Source organism: Aptenodytes patagonicus, chromosome 2 (assembly GCF_965638725.1).
Source record: "Aptenodytes patagonicus chromosome 2, bAptPat1.pri.cur, whole genome shotgun sequence".
Lineage (NCBI taxonomy): Eukaryota > Metazoa > Chordata > Aves > Sphenisciformes > Spheniscidae > Aptenodytes > Aptenodytes patagonicus.
In genome coordinates, this window is record NC_134950.1 from 116,660,844 (window position 1) to 116,687,989 (window position 27,146).

At 44.0% G+C, this 27,146-nt stretch overlaps 1 protein-coding gene across 1 annotated transcript; it reads left to right on the forward strand.

Annotated features, from left to right (window-relative positions):
• Positions 1-828: 828 nt before the first annotated feature.
• Positions 829-20,782, forward strand: FKBP9 (FKBP prolyl isomerase 9). Its single transcript, XM_076330839.1, has 10 exons — positions 829-1,082; positions 4,974-5,119; positions 5,721-5,910; positions 6,611-6,756; positions 7,981-8,170; positions 11,972-12,117; positions 13,331-13,517; positions 15,458-15,603; positions 17,156-17,319; positions 19,113-20,782. Exons 1-10 carry the CDS (start codon positions 829-831, stop codon positions 19,293-19,295), a joined length of 1,752 nt encoding a protein of 583 aa, XP_076186954.1. The 3' UTR covers positions 19,296-20,782.
• Positions 20,783-27,146: the final 6,364 nt, after the last annotated feature.

Consider the following 27,146-nt stretch of genomic DNA (forward strand, 5'->3'; position numbering starts at 1 on the left):
CCTGCTGCCATAAAATTCAGTGCTTTTCAAAAATAGTCTTATTTAATGTCATCTTGCCTGGGGTTTGATGCTTCACATGCAGATACTTAGCTTTTCCATGCTTCTTCACTGAAACCAGTTAGAATAACCGAGAACAAATCCAAGTTCCTCCTCACTGGTGTGTGCAAGATCAACGAGAGAGGAAAAGGGGATAGCTTCGAGCAGTAGATGCCAACACAAACTTGTATCTCTGGAGTTTTGATCTAAACCGGAACATTTGCGGTGGGATTTTAAATCTACAAATATTCCAAGCCGTGCACGGAGAACACGTGCCCTGGTGCAAGCACAGTAACAAAAAGCCCCGATGCAGAGCTCTGTGATTAACCGTCGTGCGTTAACGGTCCATCCCAGGGCATCCACCGCCGCTCCGAAGGGCTTCTGGTAATCTGCGGGGGGGTTGCGGCGCGCAGCCCCGCTCGGGGGCCGCCCGCCTCCCGCGCTGCGTTCAGGAGCGAAGGAGGGCCGGGGAGGGCGGCCCGGAGGCAGCGCCACGTCGCACCGCCGCCCCCCCGCCAGCCCGAGGAGGGGGGGGACGGACAGGCGGGGGCGGGGGGCGGCGGTGCCGGCGCGGCGCTGCTCCGCTCCGCTCCGGAGTGGGGCTGCGCAGCCCCGCGGCGGGGGGTGGGGGGAGCGGGCGCCGAGGCTGCTCCTCCCCCGTCCCGGGTGGGAGCGCTTCATCCACGTTTGCAAGTTCGCGGCGGCGGGAGGAGGAGCGGGAGGGCCGGGGCGGGCGCCCTCCCTCCCCTCGCCGCCTAGTGCGCCCTGCGGCTGCCCCGCTCGCGGCCCTCCATGGCGGGGCCGGCGGCCGTGCGGCGGCGGGGCCCCGGTTGCGGCGCGCTGCTGCTGCTGCCGGCGCTGCTGGTGAGCTGGGCGGCGTGCCAGGCGCCGCCGGTGCCCGCCGCCGAGCCGCCCTGGGACGGCGCCGACGTCCGCGTCGAGCGGCGCTTCGTGCCCGAGAGCTGCCCGCGGGCGGTGCGGCCCGGAGACTTCGTGCGCTACCACTACCTCGGCGCCTTCCCCGACGGCACCCGCTTCGACTCCAGGTCTGGCTTGCGCCCGCCTCGGGGCTTGGCGTGCAGCCGCCCCGGGGTGCAGGCCCCTCGGGGCTTGGTTCGTGTGAGGGTGCTTTTTGGGGAGAGGAGGGGAACGAGCGGTGCTGTCCCCACGAGGGTGTTTTTGTGGATGTTCGGAGATGGTGGCGCTGGGTGGAGGCTGCAGTTGAGGTTCCGTTCAGGTCCCGCTGCTCTTCCTGGCTGCGACCTGCTGTGGCCCACGAGCCCTTTCGGGGTGACCAGTCGTAAGCGGGCTAGTGGCAAGCTGGGCAATGCCCTATGAGCAAGAACACAGGGTGTACAGGCCACCGTGGGAAGATGTCTTTGAAACATGAAAGGGCAAAGGGCTGGGGTGTGACTGCTGGGGACCGGGGGCAAGATCGCTGCGGTGGCTGGGCCCAGTTCGCAGCAGTTTATGTGCCCTGATGGATCCCCACCACGTTCTTCCAGCTGCTTCTCCAAGGCACTGACTGGGAGCTTTCTGCTCCAAGAGACAAGAAGACCGTAAGGATGGTTGGTTAGCCTGGTAAACGGGAGCATGTATGATGCTGCAGTCAGTCACAGTATTTAGTGATTTCTTGCCCACTTCTGTACGTTGCCTATGTCTTCTCCAGGTTCAAACCTACTAGAACGCAAACATTTCTGAATCATTATCTTTACCAGAAATACAAGAATTATCAGGCTGTGCTTACATAGAAATTTTTTGGATAAGTTCCCCTTGAATAAATGTGACCTACGTACAGTGAAGCGTCTGGCCACTTTCCTGCTGTTATTTTGGGATCAGGAAGCCTAAATAGTGGGATCAGGAGGTTGTGAAGGATGCTGATGCTGCTGACAGCTTATTTGTTTTTTCTTGCTTCATTCATTGCCACTGATCAAAGTATTACTCGGAAAGAAAAAGCAAAATGTATTTTCAGTAATCCTGGTAACCTTCCATGTGCTTCAAGGAAAATCTACAACCTTAGGGAAATAACTGTCTTTCAAAGTAAGCTCAGCTCTTCCCCTGGAGCTGGCTGTATTTCAGTACACTGGTAGTGCCACTTCCACCAGCACTTCTCCGGATAAAGTGCGGGATGCGGTAGCTGGCGGTTCAGCTGGCGTTGGTGCAGTTTCGGTGAAAAAGCACAGCAAGAACAGTGAATTCATTGGCAACTGGCAGTCTCGGAAAATAAGTCTTAGCTCCAGATGTGAGGACACGCAAAGAAAGGCAGCATCCTCACTGCTCATTTTACAAATATGTGACAATTGGAAAACCAGCCACGTGTTCAGAAATGTGTTTCTGATTTCTACAGATACATACTGGGGCTTACTTGTACGCTGAGTTGTACCAGCGAATTTCTGCACTGAGGCAGGGCACCTGGAGGGGCTTCCCAGGTGTTGGCTCTGGTTTAATTCCAAGTTGCTTGTCATTTGGCTCTGAATTATCTGGGGCAGAGAACAGGCTGTGCAGAACTGTACAGCATTTATCTCTTTGGGTCCTCTAAATATCAGTAAATAAATAATAATGATGATAGTCTAATCTAACTTGAGTATTTGTATGGCCGTCTTCATTTCAGAAGGGTGCAAAAAGTCAGGTTTGTTCAGCTCATCATTTTTTTTTCTCAATGGCAGCTTGTGTTGACATACATTTTTGTAATTCACTAACTATGGTCTTTTTTTTAAGGTTGATGACAGTGGTCTGTCATGTTAAGACAATGGAAAATTAGGAGGTTTTTATGTTCTGTAGGTTAATGGAAGAAAAATTTTGGAGTATTTGTTGTAAAATCTTCAGTGTTCCCTGCATACAAGTTAAAGATATTCAGTCAATTTATACTAAATTTTAGCCTATTGGAAAGCCCATTTTTCTACCTGTCAGAGTTGCTACCTGTTGGGCTTTTTTTAAGTTTATGAACGTGTTTGCCAGCATCAGTTTAGTCAAACACTACTGTGAAATCGGTCTAGAAAATACTCTGGGTGTTGAACTAAGGGCAGTTTTACTTTGTTTCTTCTTCAGCTGCTGAAAATGTTCTCGAGGTTTAAAATTATTTTTCTGTATTTCCAAGTAGAAGGTAGTAATACAGCTCTTCTTGTTAACAGGCTGTTGACAAAGTCTTAGTAATCGTGACCGTGTCACATAAATTAACTAATATGCCTGTTTATTTTTTTTTTCTGCTCAGTATTTACATTTTTATTTCCATGGCCGTAAAATGATTTGCATTTTTAAGTCTGAATTTAATTGCCTAGTCATCTGCTGTTAATTTGGTAAATTCCACTAATAGAAAATAATTTTGCCTGGTTTAAGGAATCTGCAAAGTCAGTTCTGCAAAGCTGCATGGTCTGTTCACTGCTTTGTTCAGTTCTCTGCTTAGCATCAGTGTTTTCTTAATCGTAATTTATTTTTGGCAATAAAAAGCTCTTCTGTTTTAAGTCCATCCCAAATGTATTGCCAAGCTTTGTCAGTCACTACAAAATACCACTTTTGGGGGTTTCTTAGAACCTCTTACGTTATTAGTCTTAACATCTTAATTATGTTTTTGTGTGTATAATAGAATTTGTCAGGACCTAATTTAAATATTTTCCATCCTTGCCTGGGAGTAGGAATATTTGTGCAACTGAAAGTGAATGCTCTGTATAGAGGGTTGTCTATTTTAAGGGAAACGTTTGCCAGAAAAAAAAAAGATGGAGCAGGCGCAGAGATCACTCAGTAAAATATTCGAGGGATTCGAGGCTCTGGGACTGTTAGGAGGCTCAGTATGTTGTGGAAGTGATGTGTACAGTCTTCGAAGGAAAGTTTGACATCATTTCCCTAGCGATATCTAGCTGCTGGCTGCTTTCCGGAATATTTTAGCAGGCAAAGAGGCACAAGCCTTTTTTTCTAATTATTTTTTCCAGTGCTGCCTTTTATCTGGGGGGGGGGAAAAAAGTCCTTTAAATTATAAAAGGAGTTTGAGAAAATGGAAGGAATAAAGGTTTAAAAATAGGCATGAAGCTTTTGAAATGCTTCCTGCTGCATGTTTATACATTGCTTAAAAAAATTAAATAACAGCAGTAATTCAGGCACAGCAAAGTGGGATCATTATGTGGATTTAAGGTAGCCAAACTAATCACGTAAGCTAATGTTAGTCTTCTGTTGTGGTGATGCTGCTGCTCTCTGTGGAAAGCTTCATTATCATTTAAGCATCATTTCTTTTACTTTTCAAATGTTCGTGTATTATCACAGTGGAAGATCATTTAGCTAGCTGTCTTGATTCTTGATCTGGCAAACTTGCTGTTTAAAGCACGTTTCTATTTTTTGGTTATTTAAGTCTTAATGACATGAGAGCTGGCAATGTGGAGAAGGAAATAAGTAACCAATTGGAGAAAATAAATAACCAATTGGCAAATCTCACAACTGTTACTTGAAAAGGCACCTTTTTCCCTTTTCTCCTCTCGCACAGAGAATCCCCAGCCGTGATGTCTCACGTCGTAAAGCTTATCGATCTCACGTAATATTTTTGTTGTGTGGCTCACCAAAATCAGTATGCTGAGATCCTACTGTGGGAGCAGCCATCCCTTCATATCTTGTAATATTGTTTAATTTTTCTTTCTCGTCCATAATTTTCCAGTGCTGCTTATAGTATTAGTCTGTAAATTAGCCATTTGTAGTTACGGGCTTCGGGTGCCTGCAGTATGCATCGCACACTGCTAGAATGCATTTCAGATAGACAGTGAGCAGTGAACAGAAGGAGAGCTGGGTTGAAGTCTCTGAAACATTTAGATTTGCCCCTTCTCTTAGCAGCTGTCTCGCGATAAAGTTATGCTAAGAGGGCAGGGAGGAGACAAGGTACGGTTAAACTCTCAAAAAAATAGTGGAATGATGGGTAAATGAACCGCTAATGTTTTTGCTCACTTTTCCCTCTTTAGCTATGACAGGGGATCCACGTTCAACGTATTTGTGGGAAAAGGTCAACTTATTGCTGGGATGGACAAAGCTCTGGTCGGCATGTGTGTGAACGAGCGGCGGTTCGTGAAAATTCCCCCCAAGCTTGCCTATGGAAGTGAAGGCGTCTGTAAGTACAGCACCGGGCCAGTGAAAAGCTGGTTGTGCAAATGAATTAGCAGAGCAGATAGAAAATGGAGTCACAGAAGAGAAGGGTAGAAATTGCAAGTAGTGAATTTCAGAGAGGTTTTCCCCTGCTCAGGGGTGTTTGTTAAGCCTATAGCCTAGCTAATCGCTCCAGGCTCCCTCTGCATGTGGAAGGAAGAGCTGTTGACTGTGGAGGACTTTCAGCAAACGAACCTTGCTACTGAAGTTAACTATTTCTGTATACCGACCTTGCCGTTAAATAGTTACTGTGTTTTGGCATTGCAGTGCTGCACAAGGTCTTGTCAGTGCCAAAAGCAGCTTTGTTCTGCAGACTCAGAGCAACAAATGCTAAATCAAACACAGTTTGCCTGATGGACATATTTAATAACAGTTCATGTTGCCAGATTCTCCCCCCCAACTTACGTAGCTGCAACAGTGACAAAGGGACAGGGGTATATAAGCAAAAAGAGGCGTTAAGTTGTACATCATGGATTTTATTTAGGGAATGCGTAGATTGGTTCCCTTTTCGCTGACGTCCTGTAGAAAAAGGGAAATAAAACTGGTTGTGTTGTTTGGTTTTGCAGCTGGTGTGATACCCCCCAATGCTGTGCTCCATTTCGATGTGCTTCTCATCGATCTCTGGAACTCGGAGGACGAAGTGCAGGTTCAGACTTACTTCAAACCTGAGAAGTGTCCTCGGACAGTCCAGGTGTCTGACTTTGTACGATACCATTACAATGGAACGTTCTTAGATGGGACCCTGTTTGATTCAAGGTACGCAGCTGGGTTGTGTGTCTTTGTGTCTTTTAATAAGTATCTGATGTCACTTTAAACCGTCACTTCCTCCCCCTTCACTGGTATAACAATTAATGCTAATTGCCCAGAAAGGCAAGAAATGAAAGCTAGCTTCATGTAAGTGTCAGTAATTTATTCAGGGATTATGAGACAGCAGTACTGACTCAAACCAATAAAGCAGTACATTATTTCAGCGTGAGCATTACCAGCCCAGATCCTCTCTTTTTTAAAATTTCATTCCCTCTATCTATATTACTATTTATTGCAGTCAGCTAATAGTTTTTATAACCACTGCAGTATAGCTATTCAAGTTAGGTACAAGCTTTATAAACTAAGCAGAGTTCGTGATGAAATTGAGCTACTAACACTTTCATACTGAGATTTTAAGTTTACAGCATGTGCACTTCATTAAAGTTCTGTGGAAAATGATGCTTTAATTACAGCTGCCATTATGTTTGTGAGCCACTTTTCAAAACCTCTGTTAGGATCCTGAAATAGCGAAGCACTCTGGAAAACACTACCCAGCCAGCCCTTGGTAAATCAAGGAGCAGTATTTTTGGAGCAGCAGGTTGTGAGTTATATGTTGTGCATTGCGTGTGGCTTTTGGAGATTAATATTGTTCTTTCCTGTGGCTGTCTGACATTCGGTTGTGGGTTTGGGGTATTTTTTTCATTTTTAGCCATAATCGGATGCGAACTTATGATACCTATGTGGGAATTGGATGGCTGATTCCTGGTATGGACCAGGGTCTCTTGGGAATGTGTGTAGGAGAGAAGCGCATTATCACAATACCACCTTTCCTGGCATACGGAGAAGAAGGAGATGGTAAAAGTGTTTTTTGTTTTTTTTTTTTAATCCAAGTCATCCATATTTTAAAACAAACTTGTACTTTGTGTATTTTAAATTTATGGGCGGCATTATTACCCATTTCAGACAGATGGAACAAAGTGATGGAAAGAGAGGTTCAAAATGTGTTATGTACAGGATTGGACTGATTAGAAACTAAAAGATTTTTTTAAAAATTTAACCAGTAGGTTGCTTAACAGACATATTGTTGATACAATTGTAATCTTTATATACTGAAATTTGTTTCATTCAGAGAATATAATCTGTGATTAATACCTAGTGGCTCCAAAAACTGGAAGTCAGATGACTGCATAGTTCTTTCAATGACTGCCACAGAGAGCAGAAAACTTCTGAAAAAAGATAAATGTATTTTTAGTTCCAGTTTTGTTCTTTTTTTTGCAACCAATGCCCTAGTAATAACTACAAGATGGATTAATTGTCCTACGAGACTGTATGCAGCCTGCAGGTCATACATAGAGGTCCCCATGTTAAATGAGCGGGCAGTTAGGTATAGTTTGGAACGCTTCCTTAAATTCTTTCTCTGCTCTAATGTTTAAGAATGTGCCTGTGGTGTACAAGGTTTCGTACCCCTTCCATGACTTCACTACCATTAACTGCAATAGCCATCTCCATGGATAACAAAACTTTGTGGAGATATGTTTTAAAATTTTGCCAAGATCTTGAGCTCAGTGGTTCTCAAAGCAACCCATGCTGTAATTTGTGTATTGATGGAAAGGTACCTTTTCACCGAGATACTCAATTTACCCTTTTTCAACTTCCCTCATGCGATCTCCTGTTTTGATATTAACAGGATGGGAAGAGCAGATGTACCAAATTTGTATTCTGATGGTTATTTTATAAACTTTTATGAAGTGTGTTGGAAATACTGGTAGACTAAACCATGTAGCTCAGATGGAGCTGGTGTATATTGACTAAGATGGATGTTGCTGAAGGGGCTGCTGGTTTTGGTGAGGCAGTGCCATCACAACAGGAACAGAAGGAAATAATTGAGTTGGAGAATTAAGTGACAAACCCACACATGAAACAAAAAATGACTGACTAGAGGCAGATTACGCTAATTTATTTTGGGAGGGGACGTGCCTGATATTTGGCAGTAGGTTACTTTTCTTCAGCAAACATGTTTAAGCTGCTTCTAGAACATCTGCTCTTTCTTACCAATTTTCTGCTCTAACACTTTTGTAGGTAAGGAGATCCCTGGGCAAGCTTCTCTCGTCTTTGATGTGGTTTTGCTAGATCTCCATAACCCCAAAGATGGTATTACTATTGAGAACCAGCATGTGCCTGAATCTTGCGAGCGGAGAAGCCAGACAGGAGACTTTCTCCGATACCATTACAATGGCACACTTTTGGATGGCACATTGTTTGATTCCAGGTAACCGAACCACTCAGCCCTACAGATCCCATTTCCAGTTTGGCTCGTCTGTCTTGTCCATAATATACCCAAATACAATTCTTTGCTTTTCCTTCCTTTTTGAAATTTGTGAGTGGAGTTGGAGTCTTCTTAAAAAACTCCTAGAAACCTTTCTGGTATGGGAAGGAAGACAAAGACCTATTTTGTATTATGACAGTATCACAGACGCCATCTAGGGGTGGTGATCCACTTGGTGAAGCTACATATGCTTTAGACATGCGTGCCTGAAAACTCTTTGCTGCAGAGTCTATCTGCCAAATAGGTAATACTCCTGAAGAGAGAGAGAAAATAAATATGATTCCCATTTTATGTCCTGAGAATTGTGAATCAGTGAGCTAGTGGCTAGTTTGAGGTTAACCTCAGGACAGCCTTTCCCTTTGTACTTGAAAGCTGTTTGCATTTTGAAGGCTAATGTCTTTCAAGACTGAATTCAGCAATGGGGTTTCTGTGAAGGAAGAGGGATTGCTGTCACTTCAGATTCAAAGCTCTCTGGGCACATGAGCCTCATGTACAGAATTATATGATGAATAGAATCATAGAATCATAGAATAGTTTCGGTTGGAAGGGACTTCTAAAGGTCATCTAGTCCAACCCCCCTGCCATGGGCAGGGACATCTTCAACTAGATCAGGTTGCTCAGAGCCCCGTCCAACCTGACCTGGAATGTTTCCAGGGATGGGGCATCCACCACCTCTCTGGGCAACCTGTGCCAGTGCTTCACCACCCCCAGAGTAAAACATTTCTTCCTTATATCTAGCCTAAATCTACCCCCTTTTAGTTTAAAGCCATTCCCCCTTGTCCTGTTGCAACAGGCCCTGCTAAAAAGTTTGCTGCCATCTTTTTTATAAGCCCCCTTTAAGTACTGATAGGCTGCAATAAGGTCTCCCCAAAGCTTTCTCTTCTCCAGGCTGAACAACCCCAACTCTCTCAGCCTTTCTTCATAGGAGAGGTGTTCCATCCCCCTGATCATTTTCGTGGCCCTCTTCTGGACCTCCTCCAACAGGTCCATGTCTTTCTTATGCTGAGGGCTCCAGAGCTGGATGCAGTACTCCAGGTGGGGTCTCACCAGAGCAGAGCAGAGGGGCAGAATCACCTCCCTCGACCTGCTGGCCACGCTTCTTTTGATGCAGCCCGGGATACGATTGGCCTTCTGGGCTGCAAGTGCACATTGCCGGCTCATGTCCAGCTTTTCATCCACCAGTACCCCCAAGTCCTTCTTGGCAGGGCTGCTCTCCATCCCTTCATCCCCCAGCCTGTATTGATACGGGGGGTTGCCCCGACCCAGGTGCAGGACCTTGCACTTGGCCTTGTTGAACCTCATGAGGTTCCCACAGGCCCACTTCTCGAGCCTGTCCAGGTCCCTCTGGATGGCATCCCGTCCCTCTGGCGTGTTGACCACACCACTCAGCTTGGTGTCATCTGCAAACTTGCTGAGGGTGCACTCGATCCCACTGTCTATGTCATTGATGAAGATATTAAACAGTATTGGTCCCAATATGGACTCCGGCAGGATGCCCCTCGTCACCAACCTCCATCTGGACATTGAGCCATTGACCACTACCCTCTGGATGGGACCATCTAACCAATTCCTCACCCACCGGACAGCCCACCCATCAAATCCATACCTCTCCAGTTTTGAGAGAAGGATGTTGTGGAGGACCGTGTCAAAGGCCTTACAGAGGTCTGGATAGATGACATCTGTAGCCCTTCCCATGTCCCCTGATGTCGTCACTCCCTCATAGAAGGCCACTGGGTTAGTCAGGCAGGACTTGCCCTTGGTGAAGCCATGTTAGCTGTCTGGAATCACCTCCCTGTCCTCCATGTGCCTTAGCACAGCTTCTAGGAGGATCTGTTCCATGATCTTCCCAGGCACAGAGGTGAGACTGACTGGCCTGTAGTTCCCTGGGTCTTCCTTTTTTCCCTTTTTAAAAATGGGGGTTACGTTTCCGCTTTTCCAGCCAGTGGGAACTTCACCGGACTGCCACGACTTCCCAAATACGATGGATAGTGGCTTAGCAACTTCATCCGCCAGTTCCTTCATACCCTTGTAGCTTCCTGTCACTTTTGTTTTCTCTTTAATGAGCAGTACTTTACTTCCCCACTCCAGCTTTCAGAACAGCTGGCACAAGTAGCTAAAAAGAGTTGAGAATGAGCCACTGTAAAGTGTTTTACAAAATAAACTAATGAAATTTTTTTTCATACTTCTACAACTGCTGCAAGCTGAAGATCAGGATCAGTTTGCAAACGTTAGCTGAGTAGTATGCCATTTGTGCTACTTCCCATGAGGAAGAGCCAGGGAATCGTATCTCATGTAATTGAATTGAGGTGTGGTAAGGTTCAGAATCAACCTTGACCTCCCCGTTCAGCTACACAGCTTGGTGGGAGGATAGAAAGCAGGAGACCTGCATCAACAGCCATCACTGTAGATCTTAATTTATAGCTTATGAAAACTTTTAAGTTCAGAACTTTAAGCTTAGCCACAGTGCACCTGCCCAGAATCTCTCTTTTTTGAGACGTAAATAATTATTGTCTGTAGTAATTAAACAATTTTGAAAATGGCTGTAGTATTTATATTAGCGTTGTTGTGAATAAATAGTAGTAAATGCTTTGTAGACTGCAGCCTCTATGTCATTCTAAAGCGCTGACAGTTGTTAGAGGGCTTATTCGTTGGAGTGTTGTATCTTGGCTTCCTGCAGAATTTACAAGAAAGGCCGATATGTAGCAAGTATCTATGAAGGAGTAGAGCAGCTAACAATAGTTATTGAAAGCCTTGGAGTTGGCCAGGAAGAAATTTCTCACTAGTACAGGAAGCATGCCAAAAGCACTGTGAATGGTTGGGGTCAACAGCTCTAATAATCTTCTCCTTAATCTTTTTCCTCTGCAATATTCAGCTGCAGAACTGCTCCTGGGCACCTCAGCCAGGGCTGTCTGGACTTAGAGCAGTTGAATAAACCTCTGAATTACATCAGGGTCTGTATTGGTCTTGCTCTTTCCCACAGTTACCTTGTAAAGATGAATTAAAACCTTTCTGCCTTCCCTTCCTGGGGTTGTGCCTTCATGTAGCATGCCTTGAAGAAAGGCAGAAGACAGACACATCCTTGTAATAAACTTCATTTGTTGCTGTAGGCTTGTTTTATTCTATCATTAGGTATTGAAGCAGATCCTTCAACCTACGTAAAAGTGATTGACATAGTTTGGAAGGGAGGGATAGTAGTGATACTGTTTTGTTGTCATGACTCATTTTAATTCTGTGCATCCCAGGAGAGCCTATTTATCCCACCTCCTGCTTGTAGTAGTTGAACTACTTAGCTGTGGTTGCAAAATGAGATAGTCTGAAGGGTGTCTCATGAAAATGAACATAAACTATATCTAGTTGATAAGCACTTATTAAAGTAGAACTGGGGCAGAGAAGAACTTAAAGGAGAAAACTGGTTTTTTTCAGTGACTTATCAAAACATGTTTTCGGTTTAGTCTAGTGAGATTTTCTTTCAAGATACAGTAGAAATGCATTTGCAAATAAGCTGTACCCTAGCCAGGGTCCCAGTACTGGTTAATAAATGACGCATGCATCACTGACTGATGAAACTTGGTGGCCTAGAGTCATAAACATAGAACATGGTGATTGCAGTATGCCTCTCCGGTGCTAGTTAATGACCGTGTGTTTGACCTTAACTGGTTTAAGAATTGTGTTGCAGACCTATTGCAAGATTTTGTCTTTTCTCGAGTACACCTGACACTGCTAAAATGCGAATATTTTCCATAGCTATTCACGAAATCGTACATATGACACCTATGTTGGGAAAGGTTATGTGATTGCTGGGATGGATGAAGGTTTGCTAGGTGTATGCACTGGTGAAAAAAGAAGAATAATAATCCCCCCTCATCTTGGATATGGAGAAGAAGGAAGAGGTGAGCTTGACTTTTCATTCGAGTCTTCCATAATTAATGATGTTTCCTTTATTGTTTAGTGCATCTGTGTGGAGTTCCATTTTCTTGACATTTGAAAGGCTTATGAATTAGTTCATTATTTTGTGGGCATGCAACTGACAGGATTACACCCAGAATTTGCAAAATTATTTTAATTAGCTAAATAGGCAGGACAATAAGAGTGCAGAACAATCTCACATGTAATTGGTGACCTGAAATTACTTGGATAATCAGTGTTTCAGATGGACTGGTACTTGGATGCCAGGAGCTCTGCAGCGTGAGATCTTCCTTCCTGTGTGTCTTAACAAGCTCTGTATGCTGAAGGAATTCATCGTGTTAAGTTTTCTTTCCCGTTCCTTCCACAGCCACAGGTTTTGTGGACTCCTAAGCCGCCTCTGTAAACGGTGGATGCATGTAACAGCAAACTATCTGTGTATGTATAACATACAGTTAAGATTCCTTTGGGAAAACTCATTACTACCTAAAAAGATTGCTGTGAGAGGTTGAATGTGATAACCCTTCTAGCTGATCACAGTTTTACGGCTGGTGTTTCAAAAGGTACCTCCTGGGATGTTATTTGCAAAAAGTGACTTAGAAGAAAAGCCCCTCTTCAGGGAATGCAAATTCCATGCTGTTGATTTGGGAATTAGACTCCTCTAACAACAAAACCCACTCCTGGGTCTGGATATATCTATCAATCCTGGTAATGCGGTTGCATGTTATCCTGTGAAGGGGGCGGAAGAAGTTGCTTGCTGTCAGGACATTTTAAGGAAATGTAACCTTTTAGGCATAATGGCATTCCTTGAAGCATGAGACAGTCCTATGAGAATTTTGGTGATTGATAATTAATTGGTACATGAAACACAAATCAGTCATTTAAGATGGTCACAGGAAATACATGGTTATCACTTCATTTGTGCATAATTTTCAAATTCAGAATAATGGAAATTTTTTCCTTCACGGTTGAGCTGAGTGCATTCAGTGCTTTTCCACTCGTTCTGTTTCCTACACTGGATGCAGCTTGTGTCTGTTGGATACAGAGGAGATGTAATCCTTTAGTTCTGAACGAGAAGAGCAAAATGACTCAGTAGCAGGCACAGTGGGAATATATTCCTACAGGATGCAGTACCTGGTCATCATAAGCCTGATTGGGTACCATTTCTTTCTCTACTTGCCTAATTTGCTTCCTATTTAGGAAAGATTCCAGGATCTGCAGTGCTGGTCTTTGACATCCACGTGGTTGACTTCCACAACCCCGCAGATTCGGTCAGCATTACTGTTAACTACAAACCTTCCAACTGCACCGTACTGAGTAAGAAGGGAGATTACTTGAAGTATCACTACAATGCCTCGCTCCTGGATGGCACTTTGCTAGACTCGACGTAAGTATATCACCTGATAAAGAAAATCTCTAGCAGCTGTGAAAGCAGAATGAATTGCCTGCAAAGCGGGCTGGCGGGGAATAAAGAATTTTTAAGGGAAAAATTGAGTGTTTATGTAGCGTGTATTTTTCTTTTTATGTCTGCCTGCCTAAGATATATAGGAGGAGGAAAAGAAAAAGACAGTCTATCATAGCATAATAGAGAACTGGGAACAAAGAGGATGCAGGAGTGTGTTGGAGGAGAGCTAAGCACTACAGGTGGAGTGATGAAACAGGTTGTCTGCATGGCAGTCTGTTCAAGTGGCTAATTCAGGTGTCTGGGCCAGTCATACTAGAATGACGCAGGGCTCCGCGTGAACGAACTGTCCAAGTGTATTCAGTTTCTTGGGTAGGATTTGCACTCTGCGATGATTCTGTGTTCCTGAGAGAGATCTGGTGGAGGTACTCGGTGTAGTCTTGTTAAAGGTAGCTTGATTTTTAGTAAATGGTGTTTTGTAGTAAATGTGTTTTATAGTAAATGGTCACCGTCATGTCTGTACTGCACATGGGTGCTAGTTTCCCTGTATTGTAGTGTCATGGTAAGTGTCAGCATGGAGAAACTCTCAGAGGGCTTGATCATGACTGTGATTATAATGTTCCTCTTTCTCCTTCCTGTTGACAGTAGGTTTATGAGGGAAGCAGAGATTGCCCCAGTCTGTCTCATACAGAACTAAAGTAATCCCACAGCACTCTTTGCCGCAGCTACAAGAATACTTCTGCTAGCTTTTTTTCTGCCTTCATCTTTTGGATAGCACAACTTGTCTAAATAATATTTTATTTTTGGAAGGGAAGTTGGGAAAAGCTATTTTTAAACAGGTTATAACTAACATAGGAAGCAGCTCATAGTTTTCACGGTGTACACGATAGCTTGCAGAGCTGAAAAGCTGGCTTACATTGAAGCACATGATGTGATGCTCTAGGCCAGTATGTATGCAAGTAATGTGTTCGGCTTCAAAACACCTTTTATATGGCAGGACTGCTCAATTCCCATTTTTTAGCAGGAACCACGGGATGTTGGGACAGTCTTACTCAAAGCAGTTTATAGAGAAACAAAGATCATGAAACTTGTGCTCCTAATTTTAAGGCTGACCTCCTAGCCACTAAATTGTTTTCTTTCCAAATAATACTCTGTTGTACAAGCATGTCCCGCAGTGGTACAGCCAAGGCAAATAACCAAAGAAAGGAGACCGACAGAAGAAAGGGTCCTGCTGTTGTGACACATACTGAGTAAAAAGTCTTAACGCAGCACGCTCCGCTTTTAGAAGCACGATACGTGTTTAACTTCTGGGATGTTAACTCCTGATAATTTCTGAGTTTAGAAATGAGCCACCAGCAGCAAGGTATGATTCAAAATACAATATGGTTAAATAGCAGTAGTAGTATTACACTTTCAAGCTGTCTTGGTTAAGTGACTACTACATTATAGTGACTGATGTCGTTAAAGGGATGGCTGATCCATGTGAAGGCACCCAGATCCGTATAGGTTGGTAGTTCTGGGACAAATGTACATCTGGATTTTTTACATCTGCTAAAAAAATCCAACTTCGTTAGTTAAAAATACTTGAGAGGCAAAAGGCCTTATTTCGAGATAAAATACTTTGGGGGTTTAATTGGCAGGATTAATGATTTTAATTGGATTTCATTCAAGAAGCCTATAATTTTGGTACCAGAGGACTTGTCAACAGTAGGGACGCTTCTGCTTGGAGTTGTCTGTAACTTGCTGCCTCGAGAACAACTTCAGGTAACTGCTTGGTAGAACAGAACATTGGGCATGAAGTTAATTTTTGGCAGTGACAGGGCACTAACTAGAAACTGCTGTTTCTGTGGTAATTTTGAACAACAGAAATTCTCAATTGTACATTGAAGGTTTTTTTGTTTTTCTTGCCCCCCACACCCCTCCAGACACAGCCTTGGCAAGACCTACAACATAGTTCTGGGATCTGGACAGGTGGTGGTGGGGATGGACATGGGCCTTCAAGACATGTGTGTCGGGGAACGACGAACAGTTGTTATTCCACCTCATCTTGGTTATGGAGAAGACGGAGTTGGTAAGTGAGTGGAATCTATTGCATATCCACTTAGCAGCTCTTGAGTAACTGAGTATGCATGTTTTGTTACTTGCTATGCATTAGGACATAAGGTGAGTGTCTCTTAGCTGCCTGAGTGGGATTTTTTTAGAGTTTTTTCATTTCATTATTTTAGACAACCCCCCATTCCCCAATGAAATGAATATACTGTCTGTGTTGCATTTTAATCCATACTGTTACTGTGGCCAATACAAAGACTATCCCAGTACAAAAGGGAACACATGCCCCCAGTAATGTTGCTTTGTCAAAACGGAAAGATCCAGGCACTCTGGTGTTGCAGAGGGAGTAAACATTGTTCTCCGTGACAGGGAATTGGGTACTCACGCTTGGACATGCGACATGTTATTCAGGAAACAAAACTGAAGGGAACTGTTCAGCACTAGTATGTTAGCAAATTCAAAGAAAACTCAAAATTCAGAAACTGCATAAACTGAATGTGAGATGTGAGACAGTGTATCAGTGCTGTTGAAACCCCAACAATAATACATTTAAGGCAGCTTGCTCTGTTTTAGAGCATTGAGGCTTACCCATTTTTAATGACAGGGACAACAATATTAAAAGGAATGATACAGAAGTGACAAGAACTCTCATACTCCAGTATGTGTGGTGGTTACTGGTCGTCTGAGTTAAAAGACTTGGGGGAAAGGAGTCTATCAGGAGATCACCACGATCAGCAAGCTCTGATTTATGTGGAAGCAGTTGTATAAGTTGCTGTGTTCTTTGAGTACCTTCAGATCAGTTTGTATTTTATAAAGACGGTCTGTCAAGCATCACGTGTCAAGCTTAATGGAGAACTAATTTGCGATAAGAGTTAAAGAAGCATTTTCACTTGCACCTGGCTTCCACAAAAATTATGAATGAAAAATCATGAGTATTATAAATATGCAACACTTTATGCTATTATATATAGTTGCATAGTTATATATAATAAATAAAAAATGTCCTCATAAAATAAAAAAAATCTGCTGTGTTAAAAAAACGCTATAAACATACTTGTCAGGTATTTGCCATCATTCAAATTACATTTGATATATTTGGTCTGAAACATTGCATGATTGTTAGTCTTTTGGTATATACCCAGATATCTGAAGAGATTGCTCGTTTGCTACTGGACAGAAGTTAGAGCTGACCTCGATTTTCTTTTTCAGGGATAAATTAAACTCCTTCCATGGTTTCATTGAGGTGACATCCCGAGCTGTTGCAACACTGTTGAGTCTGTCAGTAGCAGCTTGATACACAGTGTATCGGCGAGATAAAGGAAAATTGATTCATTCCCGCAGTTTTACCTTTATAAGTAAAAAAAACGGATGCAGTTTTATTATGAAAGCTCCCTTTATGTTTTGATCACCTCTGCTGAAGTGAACAGGAAGATTTGGTGGGCTTGGGATCACGGGGCTTGGGGATCACCGTAGAGAACCTGTTGGAGCAGGAAGAGGAATTTAATTATGGATTAAAAGGAAAGATACTCTTCAATGTAAGTGATAATACCCCTCTTTGCCATTTGTTGTGACAGAAGGAGAAGTGCCTGGTAGTGCTGTATTAGTTTTCGACATCGAGCTGCTGGAACTGGTGTCGGGCTTGCCTGAAGGGTACATGTTTGTATGGAATGGTGAAGTCTCTCCCAATCTTTTTGAAGAAATAGACCAGAATCATGATGGAGAGGTTCTTTTGGAGGAGGTAAGCTGAAACAATGAAAGCACTTGCAGTGGTTTTCTTCTACCACCATCATCAAGGTACTTGGATGTTGAAGAATGGGGTCTTCTCTCCTCTCCTCTTTTCTCACACGGTGTTTGTTTTCAAGTTAACAGGAAGACAGCGTGTCAGTTAAAACATGATTATTTAGCTTTAGAGGTAGAACCGAAAAGAAAAAAGAAATATAAGAATGGCCGTACTACTTAAGACCATTTACTGTTGTGGTCTCCTTGGTCAACAACAGGTACTTAGGGCACAGGTGTAAGAGGCAGAGTAAGCAATCAACGATCCTTCGCTGTATCAGCCTTCACCGTGTCTGTTAATTGGAGGTTTATGGTGAATTCTTGAGCCAAAGCTGAGCCTGCAGCAGTGCATCCAGGAACTGTCTAATCACTTTTGGAGCCTGGCAGTGCCTGCGGCTGCTCCTTCCACAGGTGAATTGTGTGCTGTGTGAACAAGTCCTTCCCCTTGCTTGCTTTTAAAATCTGCAGTGTGAGAACTGGGTGCCCTAACTGAAAGCCACTTGCCTTTGCCACGCCATCTCTGTTAATACAAACCTCCGTGAGGTTTTCCTCTGCATTTTCTCTTAACTGAGGAGTTCTATTTTTTTATTCTCTACTTCAGTCTTCTCTGTTGCCTTTCTCTATCATTCTGTTTTCTGTCCTTGCTTGTTGGAGTAGTGCTGCCTGCAGCTCTCGGGGTGCAAGCTGTGGACTATGGAACAGCGTGAGATGCCTTCCAGCATTTTAACAAACCAATGGGGTAAAATCAAAATCTTGTTTTCCCTTTTCCTAACACTTTATTCCACCTCTTTGTTTTCCTTCTTTCTCCATCTTCTTTTTTGCATTTACCTCCACTTCTGCCCTTGCAGAGAAGAAAAGAGCTTTTAGCAGTCTAGAGAATGAGTGAGGTGGGATGGGACTGTTGATATCCACATCCTTCTGGTCACCTAGCAAGGAGGAGAAGGGGAAGCCAAGGAGATATGAGAGGATGCTTGACCTAAAAGGTGTGAATGAATGTCAGAAATAGTTCTCATTGCTGAAGCTTGTTTAACAAGTAGCACCAGAGATAACAGTAATTCGAAAAGTTGTGTTTGATTGTGGACTTTCTGTTTTTTGGCAAGCCAGCGGTATGACTTCTGTCAGATGTTGTCTAATCACCGTGAATGACTTCATCATACATATCAGGAAAAGGATTTTTAGGGAGAACTAACCTTGTAGCCTTGCAACCTTTTCATCCCTCTTCCCCCTTCCCCCACCAAAGTCACGGGAGTCGAGTGGAAGGCATAATACCTGAAGCTACTTTAACAAATCTCATGGTATCCTGATGCTTAAAGTCTCATTTCTGTGTTTCATTCTTTTTTCTTGTGTGTTGTTTCTCATAAGATGCAGGTAGACATCTATTTTACAGTGCGAGTTTCCCGTATCAGCATGTGGAATTAAACCTCCTCCCTCCATATAGATCTGTTCCTATGTCACTCTCTGTTCAACTCATCTTCCCCCTAAATTACGAAAAAGAACTTTTCTTGTTATGTGTCCGGGACCCACCGGAGTAAGTGAGGAAATCCCTGTTGAGCTCCAGAAAGAGTGATTTAACCTCACGTGTCTGACCTAATTAGTCCAATTTAGGTTGTAACAGTGTACTTTTATGTGCACTTAATAATAAGTAGTAAAATGCTGAAGAGTCAAAACAAATAAATGCTACTTTTGCAAATAGCTCTTCAGTTTTAAATGTCTGTTTCATTGTGAGCTGCTTTCTCCTCCTTTCCCTCCACCTAGTTTTCAGAGTACATTCAAGCTCAAGTCGATTCTGGCAAAGGAAAACTGGCTCCTGGTTTTGATTTTGAAAAGATTGTTAAAAATATGTTCACCAATCAAGACCGGGATGGAAATGGTAAAGTTACTGCTGAAGAATTCAAGTTGAAAGACCAGGAGGCCAAAGAGGAACACGATGAACTGTAAAGCTAAGAAAAAAAGAGGAGTCCTGAGCTGACCTACTGTTTGAACGTGTGTACTGGAAGAGGTTTCGGCAAGCATGTTTCTGAAAGGTTAGCACTCGGCTAGATAGCCTGTGTCTGCCTGTGCCTGTGTGCTGGTAGGCTGTTAAAATAGGAAGAGATTTTCGGTTGGAATTGTTAGGTATATTTGAAAAAAGTGTTAAGTGCCTCAAGATAGGCTGTGTAAACAGATAAAGAGTGTACTGCCATCCGTGGTGTCATGAACCACGTGGTCCCTTTTTATGCTAAAGATCAGAAGTCATCATTGAACAATACCCAGTCACTTGGATGGATGGATGGATGGATGGATGGTAGGGAGAAAACTTGCCAAGTGCTTTTAAGAGTTTTAAAAAACCTCCTGTGTCCGAAATACTTCTGCAGGAGAACAAACCAGAAAATATTCCCCATGAAAATAACTTGTAAAAATTGTCAGACCTTGAGCCCCGTTCCTTTCAGGAGGCATGAGCACTCTTTCCAGTCACTGAACAAACTCATACGAATGTTTGCCAGCAGGAACTCCGATTTGCAAATTGCAGAACATGCAAATGATAGCTATGCCGTTGCAGAATTTCCGTAAGCTGTGAATTAAATCAAACAGGCCTAGAATTGTAACTGTGTATGTGTTGGGTTTTTACCTTACGAAATAAAAGTTTGCTACCATCTGTATTGTATTTAATTAATAACCTTGACTCTTCTTGCTGGCCTGTTGAAACAGTGTTCTGATCAGCGATTCCCAAACCTTTCTAGTTGCAACCTTATTTATAGTTTTGTTAGACTTTAAATATTAGTATTATGGGGTCCAACTACTGTCGTAAATACTGGATACAACTGATTTTGTGTTGGGCTTCTGCCTCCTATTTTGGGAATTGTTAGACTAAGGAGTAAGTACTTAGAGCTTATGCAGCAGAGCAGTCTGGCATGGCGAACAAACAAAAAGACAGTGATAGAATCAAGAAAGAGACCCATCTGTTTATACCTGCAAACGTTCTGGCCTATCCCTCAGTACAAAATCAGGCCTGGGAGTGCTGTTCAGATCGTGGGAACTCCTGAGACAGTCACCCATTAGATCTATAAATGTAGCAAGCTGTTTAATAGAAGATACACTAAACAGACACATTTTTCTGGAAGGCCGTATGGTCCCCCCCCTCAGTAGACTACATGTAAAGAGCACAAAGATGTATAGTGCGACACTGTCAAAGACAAGTAGAAAGGGAGTTGTGTTTCCATTGTATGCCTTGTGTCTAGTTTCTTGCTTTTCTTGATCTGTACATGTGGGTTGTAAACTCCCCGAGATGCTCTTTTTAAAAACTGGTATTTCGATTGGATGAAAACACTTTGTATTGGTTTTTAACACAGTTGTTACAGAAAGTGCAGTGAAATATTTTTTTGAGTTTGACACCATTAACTTGGATAACTGATCTTTTTGTTAAATAAAATGTTGATCAACTATTACTGTTAAAGTTTCTCTTTTTCCTGGCATTTTGATGGGTTGGGAACTTGAGTCGAAGCAAATACCCTCCATGCAGCTCTCTCCTCTTGCACACAGCAGGCTTATCCTGAGGATGTTTGATACTGCTATTGATCGTCAGGAAACATATTTTAAACTAAGATTATTTGATTCAAAATGATTGAGAGTAATAAACCACAATAAAAGATTTCTTTTTTCATACTAAACGCGGGTGAAGTGAAGTCATTCTTTGGCTTTAGGAGGAGTTCCCTGAATTACCCATCCCATATTGCCGTCAGCTGTGACAGCCGGGAGGGTGATGGTTCTCTCGGCTGGGGGCTCCAAGTCTCTTGTAGAACAAAGTTGTCGTACATAAGAAACAACATTTCATTCCCCAGGCTAGCGAAAGCAAATTCACTGGGCTTTGTATCTGAAGTTTGATGTTTTCACTTCATCTGAGGTCAATGCGTCAAAAGACGCATGTATTGCCTGTAAAATGCTGGAAGTCTGGTCTGGTTTGGGTTGATGATGTAAATACCGTGGGTATCAGTGGATGGCACTTGCAAGCCAAATGTTTATGGCCTGAATGGCTCCTTAGAATCGTTACCATCTTGTGAAAGCAGCTTTCTCGGAAGACTGTTGCACAGAATTTTCCCCTTTCTTTTATTTGGAAAAGTTTATTTTCAAATGCATTGCTTCCGCACGCTTACGGAGCTGAGATAAGGAGCGGGAAGCAAGTTGTGATTGAGTGCTGCCAGAAGCAGTCCTCAGTGTGGAAACAACTCCTCACTCTCTTCCCATACATACCCCCAAAAAGCAAGTGTGTCTTCTGGGTGTCCAGGATTGTTCGATGTGAGAAGATCTTAGTGAATAGGTCTTTCTGCGCGGGGGATCGTTCCCAGGAGGTGGTCTGAAGAGCGCCTAGTAAACCCGCACAGCAGAGCCGTGCTGCAGGGCGGTGCAGGACAAAGAGCAGCACCACGCGCAGAAGTGCAGCCAGTTGGTGATCCCGAAGGTGGCCGTGCTGGATTTTTTTGGAAGCAGAGGTCAGTGAGGAGATAGCAGGTACGACTTTACCAGTGCCTCCGGCTAGGGTAAGTACATCTGAAACTCTCATCCATCTAAATGATGTTTTTCTGTCAAGAGGAAGTTTTTGTTGCCCCCTCACCTCATCCCCCCCAAGTCTGGAGGCTGCCATTTTGGAAATGAGAATGCAGCTTTGGGGGAAAGCAGAGAATAAATGGAAAAACTTGCTGCAAAATAATTGTATTTCTACTGGGCATTTACTTGCCCAGACAAAGGCAACAGCGGCCAGGACTACCTGGCTACGTTAGACCAAACTGCATGAAATCCAGAATTTTTGATTACTTACGTAGATCCTGTCAGTTCTTTTCCGTTCTGTTGGCAGCTACCGGCTCCTCCCGCAAAGGAGAGCTCGGGGCCACCTTCCTTCTCAGAAAAGGATTGTACTTACGTTGGATCCTCTACCCATTGCTTCCCATGGTGTGTGGCAGCGCTTTAAAAGCGAGGGCAGTCTGCCTGCCAGTTAACCAAACCGGAGCCTGGGGGCCGGGTGAGCTGCTGGGAAGTGAGATTGTGCTGGTATGGACTGGGAGAGCTCAGCACAGCCCCTGCACCTCCAGCGATAAATAAATCCCTCTACGTCACCATCCTGTTAGAGAGGGTGGCCCGTGGTAGATATAAGGGAAATATTTTCTACCTCAAAGCGTAAAATTTTTTTATGCGGTGTCCTGGTTTTGGCTGGGATAGAGTTAATTTTCTTCCTAGTAGCTGGTACAGTGCTGTGTTTTGGATTTCATATGAGAATGATGTGATAACACACCGATGTTTTAGTTGTTGCTGAGCAGTCAAGGACTTTCCAGCTTCTCACACCACCCCACCAGCGAGCAGGCTGGGGGTGCACTAGAAGCTGGGAGAGGACAAGGGACAGCTGACCCCAGCTGCCCAAAGGGGTATTCCATACCATGTGACGTCATGCTCAGCATGTAAAGCTGGGGGGAGTTGGCCCCGGGGGGTGGCCGCTGCTTGGGGACTGGCGGGGCATCGGTCGGTTGGTGGTGAGCAGTTGTTTTTCATTTGCATCGCTTGTCTTTCTTGGGTTTTATTTCTCTCTCTTTTTGTTATTTTCCTTTCCATTACAATTTCTTGTTGTTGTTGTTGTTTCAATTATTAAATTGTCTTTATCTCAACCCACGAGTTTTCTCAATTTTACCCTTCCGATTCTTTCCCCCGTCCCACCGGGGGGGAGTGAGCAAGCGGCTGCGTGGTGCTTAGTTGCCGGCTGGAGTTAAACCACGACATGCAGAAAGTATCTATTTAGACACTTTCTTACATACTTAACTGAGATAACTTATTTAGAAAAATAGATGATAACTCTTTAAGGATCACTAATAGCCGGATGAAAATGGATGGTTTAGCGAAGGAGAGACTCTCCAGAAACGGGGCTGCTGCTACTCCTCTAACGAAGCAGCCAGGTGCTGTTCTCAGAGCTGGGCAGCTGACTCCTATTCGGCAGCTGGTCGATGAAAGCAAGCTGCCTGCAGTCAAGGTTGGCGGTCTCCTACTGGACTGTCAGAGGCTCAGTGGAAGAGAAAAGGAACGTGGGGGTGTACCCAGAAAAATCCAGGTATTAATAAATATTTTTTCTGTGCGATTTTTCTGTCCTATTTTGACAGCAATACTTTCTGCTGAGTAACTGTCTGTTCCAAGTATATTCAGAAATTATACTTAAACCAGAGTCTGCAGTTGTTGAACTCAAATATTATTTTTTCTGTGAAAAAAACCCTCAGATTTTCCTTTAAGCTTAAAAATGGCATATTTAGCTAGTACTTGGTGCAAGTTTTTGGCTCAGTTCAGGACTATTAGTGTGTGTTTGACAGTAAGAGGATATTTGAGCTGACTGCAACACCCACTTAGAAGGAGGAAACATTTTTAGCTAAATAAAGGTCCCAAATACTTGACCCTGGACATGTGCTACAGACAGAATAGATGTCTGTAGTGACAGTCACAACAGATGTTGTGAGCAGAGGGGAAAAAAAAGAAGTAACAAATTCACTTAACTTGCTGCTCATTCCTCGCTTTCACCTTTGGATATACTCTTTTGGCTATGGGAAAATGGTCTGGGAAATGTATGATAACTTTCCTTCCAAACTGAATCATAAATAAAATATACTTTTAGGGTTGCAAAATGTTTCTGGTTAGAAATTTGATTTAGAAAGACATACTGTGAATAGCATCTCTTTCCTAAAACTGAATGCAGAATCGGGATAGCAATTAGAAGAATTAGACTTGCTGGAGAAGGAGGATTTAACCTGTAGCTGCAGTGTTAATTTTGTTTGCAATTAATTTTGTTCATGGTTTTGGAGAGGCAACCGATAGTATCAATTCGTATTTCTAGCCAACAGACTAATGACAAAAAGATGGGATTTTGAAAAAGTGGAGGATATCTAAAAATGCATCTCGTGTTTTCCCTTAGCTACCGTATAAGCAAGAGTTACGGTTGGCACTGGGACGCGAGATGATGAAAGGATATTGGTAATCTGTACAGCGCTACGTAGGTTTTTAAAATCAGACCTCCTGGTTCAGGTTGATCATGTAAGCAACTTTTTTCTAGAAAGCCGTATGTATGGCATGTCAAGAAGTAAATGATTTGGCGTGCAGATACCCTTCGTACAGGAAGTGGGTTCTATCAGGTAATTGCAACGTGGCTTAGTTGCTCTTACGTCCTAAGCAAAGGTTCACTGCTCTGGCAGACCCTTAACGCAGAATCTGAGACTGGCAGGATTTAATGATAGAAGGAGAAAAGTGTGCTGGAGATCTTAACTTACCTGCCTCCTTGCGGAAGGGCAAGAATCCTTTTCTTTAAGTGATTGTCATTGTGGACTGAACGTTTGGTGACTGACCATTCATGGTCCATCTGCTTGGAGGTGAGATTGGAAAATCTTCCTTACATAAAGCTTGAGAGATGGTTGGTTGATCTGAAATCCTCTACCAAGGCAAAGAGTTTTAAGTGTCCATGTAGTTGGGAAACCATCAAGTGATCACTTCTGATATGCTTGGGCTCTAGGCAGGCTGAATACTAATTTCAGTAACTCGGATTAGGATGTAGTTGGAGATCTGTTCTGGCAACTGCTCTTAAAGATGCTGCCTAATCCTTTTCCACATTGCTCTGCATGTGCTTTTGTATATGGTTTTGGCTGGGTTTTTTGGCTGTTTTTTTGGTTTTCTTTTTCCCAATTGTGGGTGGGTTGAACAATGAGATCCTCATCATGCGGAAGGAGTGATGGCTTGCTTCCTGTAGGGTTGGGTGAGGCTGAGGAAAAATTCTGGAGGGAGGATCAGTGAGTTCCTGTGAAATCCCGAGGCAAGCTGGATAAGAACATGGGGCTGTCCTGCCTCTCAGAAACGCTACACAGAGAGACCAGAATCGTCCCCTCCTTTTCACCGATGCTGGGATGGCCAGGGAGATCCATTATGCTTGAAGCCAGAATGATCTTGTGCCAGAGAGTGCGTTGCTGACGTATCTTGTGCTGTGGAGCTGTGGCCATCAGCCACTTTTCACATATTCTAAATTTTAACTGTTATCTGTATTCCAAAGGTAACCCACCTGTAAATGGAAAATTTTGTCCTAGTGTAAACTTCGGGAGTAATGCCTGGTAATTAGCCCCTTGCAACTGGAGACTGGTTGAGTAAGCAGTGCATCTAAACACCTTGGTATTTTTCAGAAGGCCTTTGCCTTTTGGACTTTTATTTGGCAGCTATGACAAAAGAGTCAGCATGATTGCTTGTTTAAAAAAACCAAAAACCACCAAAACCAAGAACCACCAACCCTACTCCCCCTAAAACCTTGACGTTAGCTCCGCTAACATAAATTCTGTAGATGCCTAAAACCCAAAATGTAGACTGTTAAAGAAATTGTGTCTGCTGACCTCCCCTGGAAACGCTGCAGCATTCCCTAAGAACCTTGACACGCCCAGGGTGGAGCAGACCACGCTGCTGAGCGGGCAGCTCACGCTGATGTCCTGTGGGGAGTCGTACATAACATCGCCCTGCTTATCTTGCCGGCGGTGCTGAAACCGTAGTGTTGGCAGAAGATGACTGCGCAGAAGGCTGCTCCCTCCCTTACAGTTTTGCAGTACGGCCATCCTGCCCTCCTCCCTGACCCGGGCAAATGGGGGGGTGGGGAAAGAGGCCACAGGGACTGGGTGTGAAGGTTGGCTCAAAGGCACATCCAAGCAGGAGAGGAAAGGGAGGAAGTGGGTACCTTGTGCACTGGGAAACATCCTTCCCGCCCCTCCTGGCTGGGTGTTCGGGGTGCCTGCAAGGCTCTCCTGTCCCACTGCGGTTGACATGTTCTAATACACTTCCTCCTGCTTTTCTGTGACGACTTGTACAAAGCTGCTCTGTCCCCAGCTGCTCCAAGGGGATCTGCTACAACCCAACCTGCTGCCCTTGCCTCTGACTCCTTCCACCCCATGCAGCTGCTCACCCTGCAGGTCCTAGAGCTGCAGCATCTCCCCTGCTCAGCCCCACTGCCACAAGTCCTTCTCACCTTCAGCCTGTTCTGTGCAGTGTCTCCCACTCGGCCAGTCTTTGCTCCTGTGTTTTGCCTGGGATAGAGTTAATTTTCTTCGTAGTAGCTGGTATGGGGCTGTGTTTTGGATTTGTGCTGGAAACAGCATTGATAACACAGGGATGTTTTCGTTACTGCTGAGCAGTGCTTACACAGAGTCAAGGCCTTTTCTGCTTCTCGCACCACCCCACCAGCGAGTAGGCTGGGGGTGCACAAGAAGTTGGGAGGGGACACAGCTGGGACAGCTGACCCCAACTGGCCAAAGGGATATTCCACACCATATGACATCATGCTCAGCATATAAAGCTGGGGGAAGAAGAAGGAAGCGGGGGGACGTTTGGAGTGATGGCGTTTGTCTTCCCAAGTAACCGTTACAGTTGATGGAGCCCTGCTTTCCTGGAGATGGCTGAACACCTGCCTGCCCATGGGAAGTAGTGAGTGAATTCCTTGTTTTGCTTTGCTTGCGTGCACGGCTTTTGCTTTACCTATTAAACTGTTCTTATCTCAACCCATGAGTTTTCTCACTTTTACCTTTCTGATTCTCTCCCCCATCCCACCAAGGGGGTAGTGAGCGAGCGGCTGCGTGGGGCTTAGTTGCCGGCTGGAGTTAAACCACAACATCCTGTCAGTCACACATCAACTGCAGCACTCGCTGCTGTTGGGCACTTGGTTTTGTGTGTGTGTGTATGAAAGACAGGGTGAATATCAGCTCTCCTGATGCCACTGACTCAGCAGCTGTCACTACCGCTTTCAAGCTCTCTCCATCTTCTGGCTTT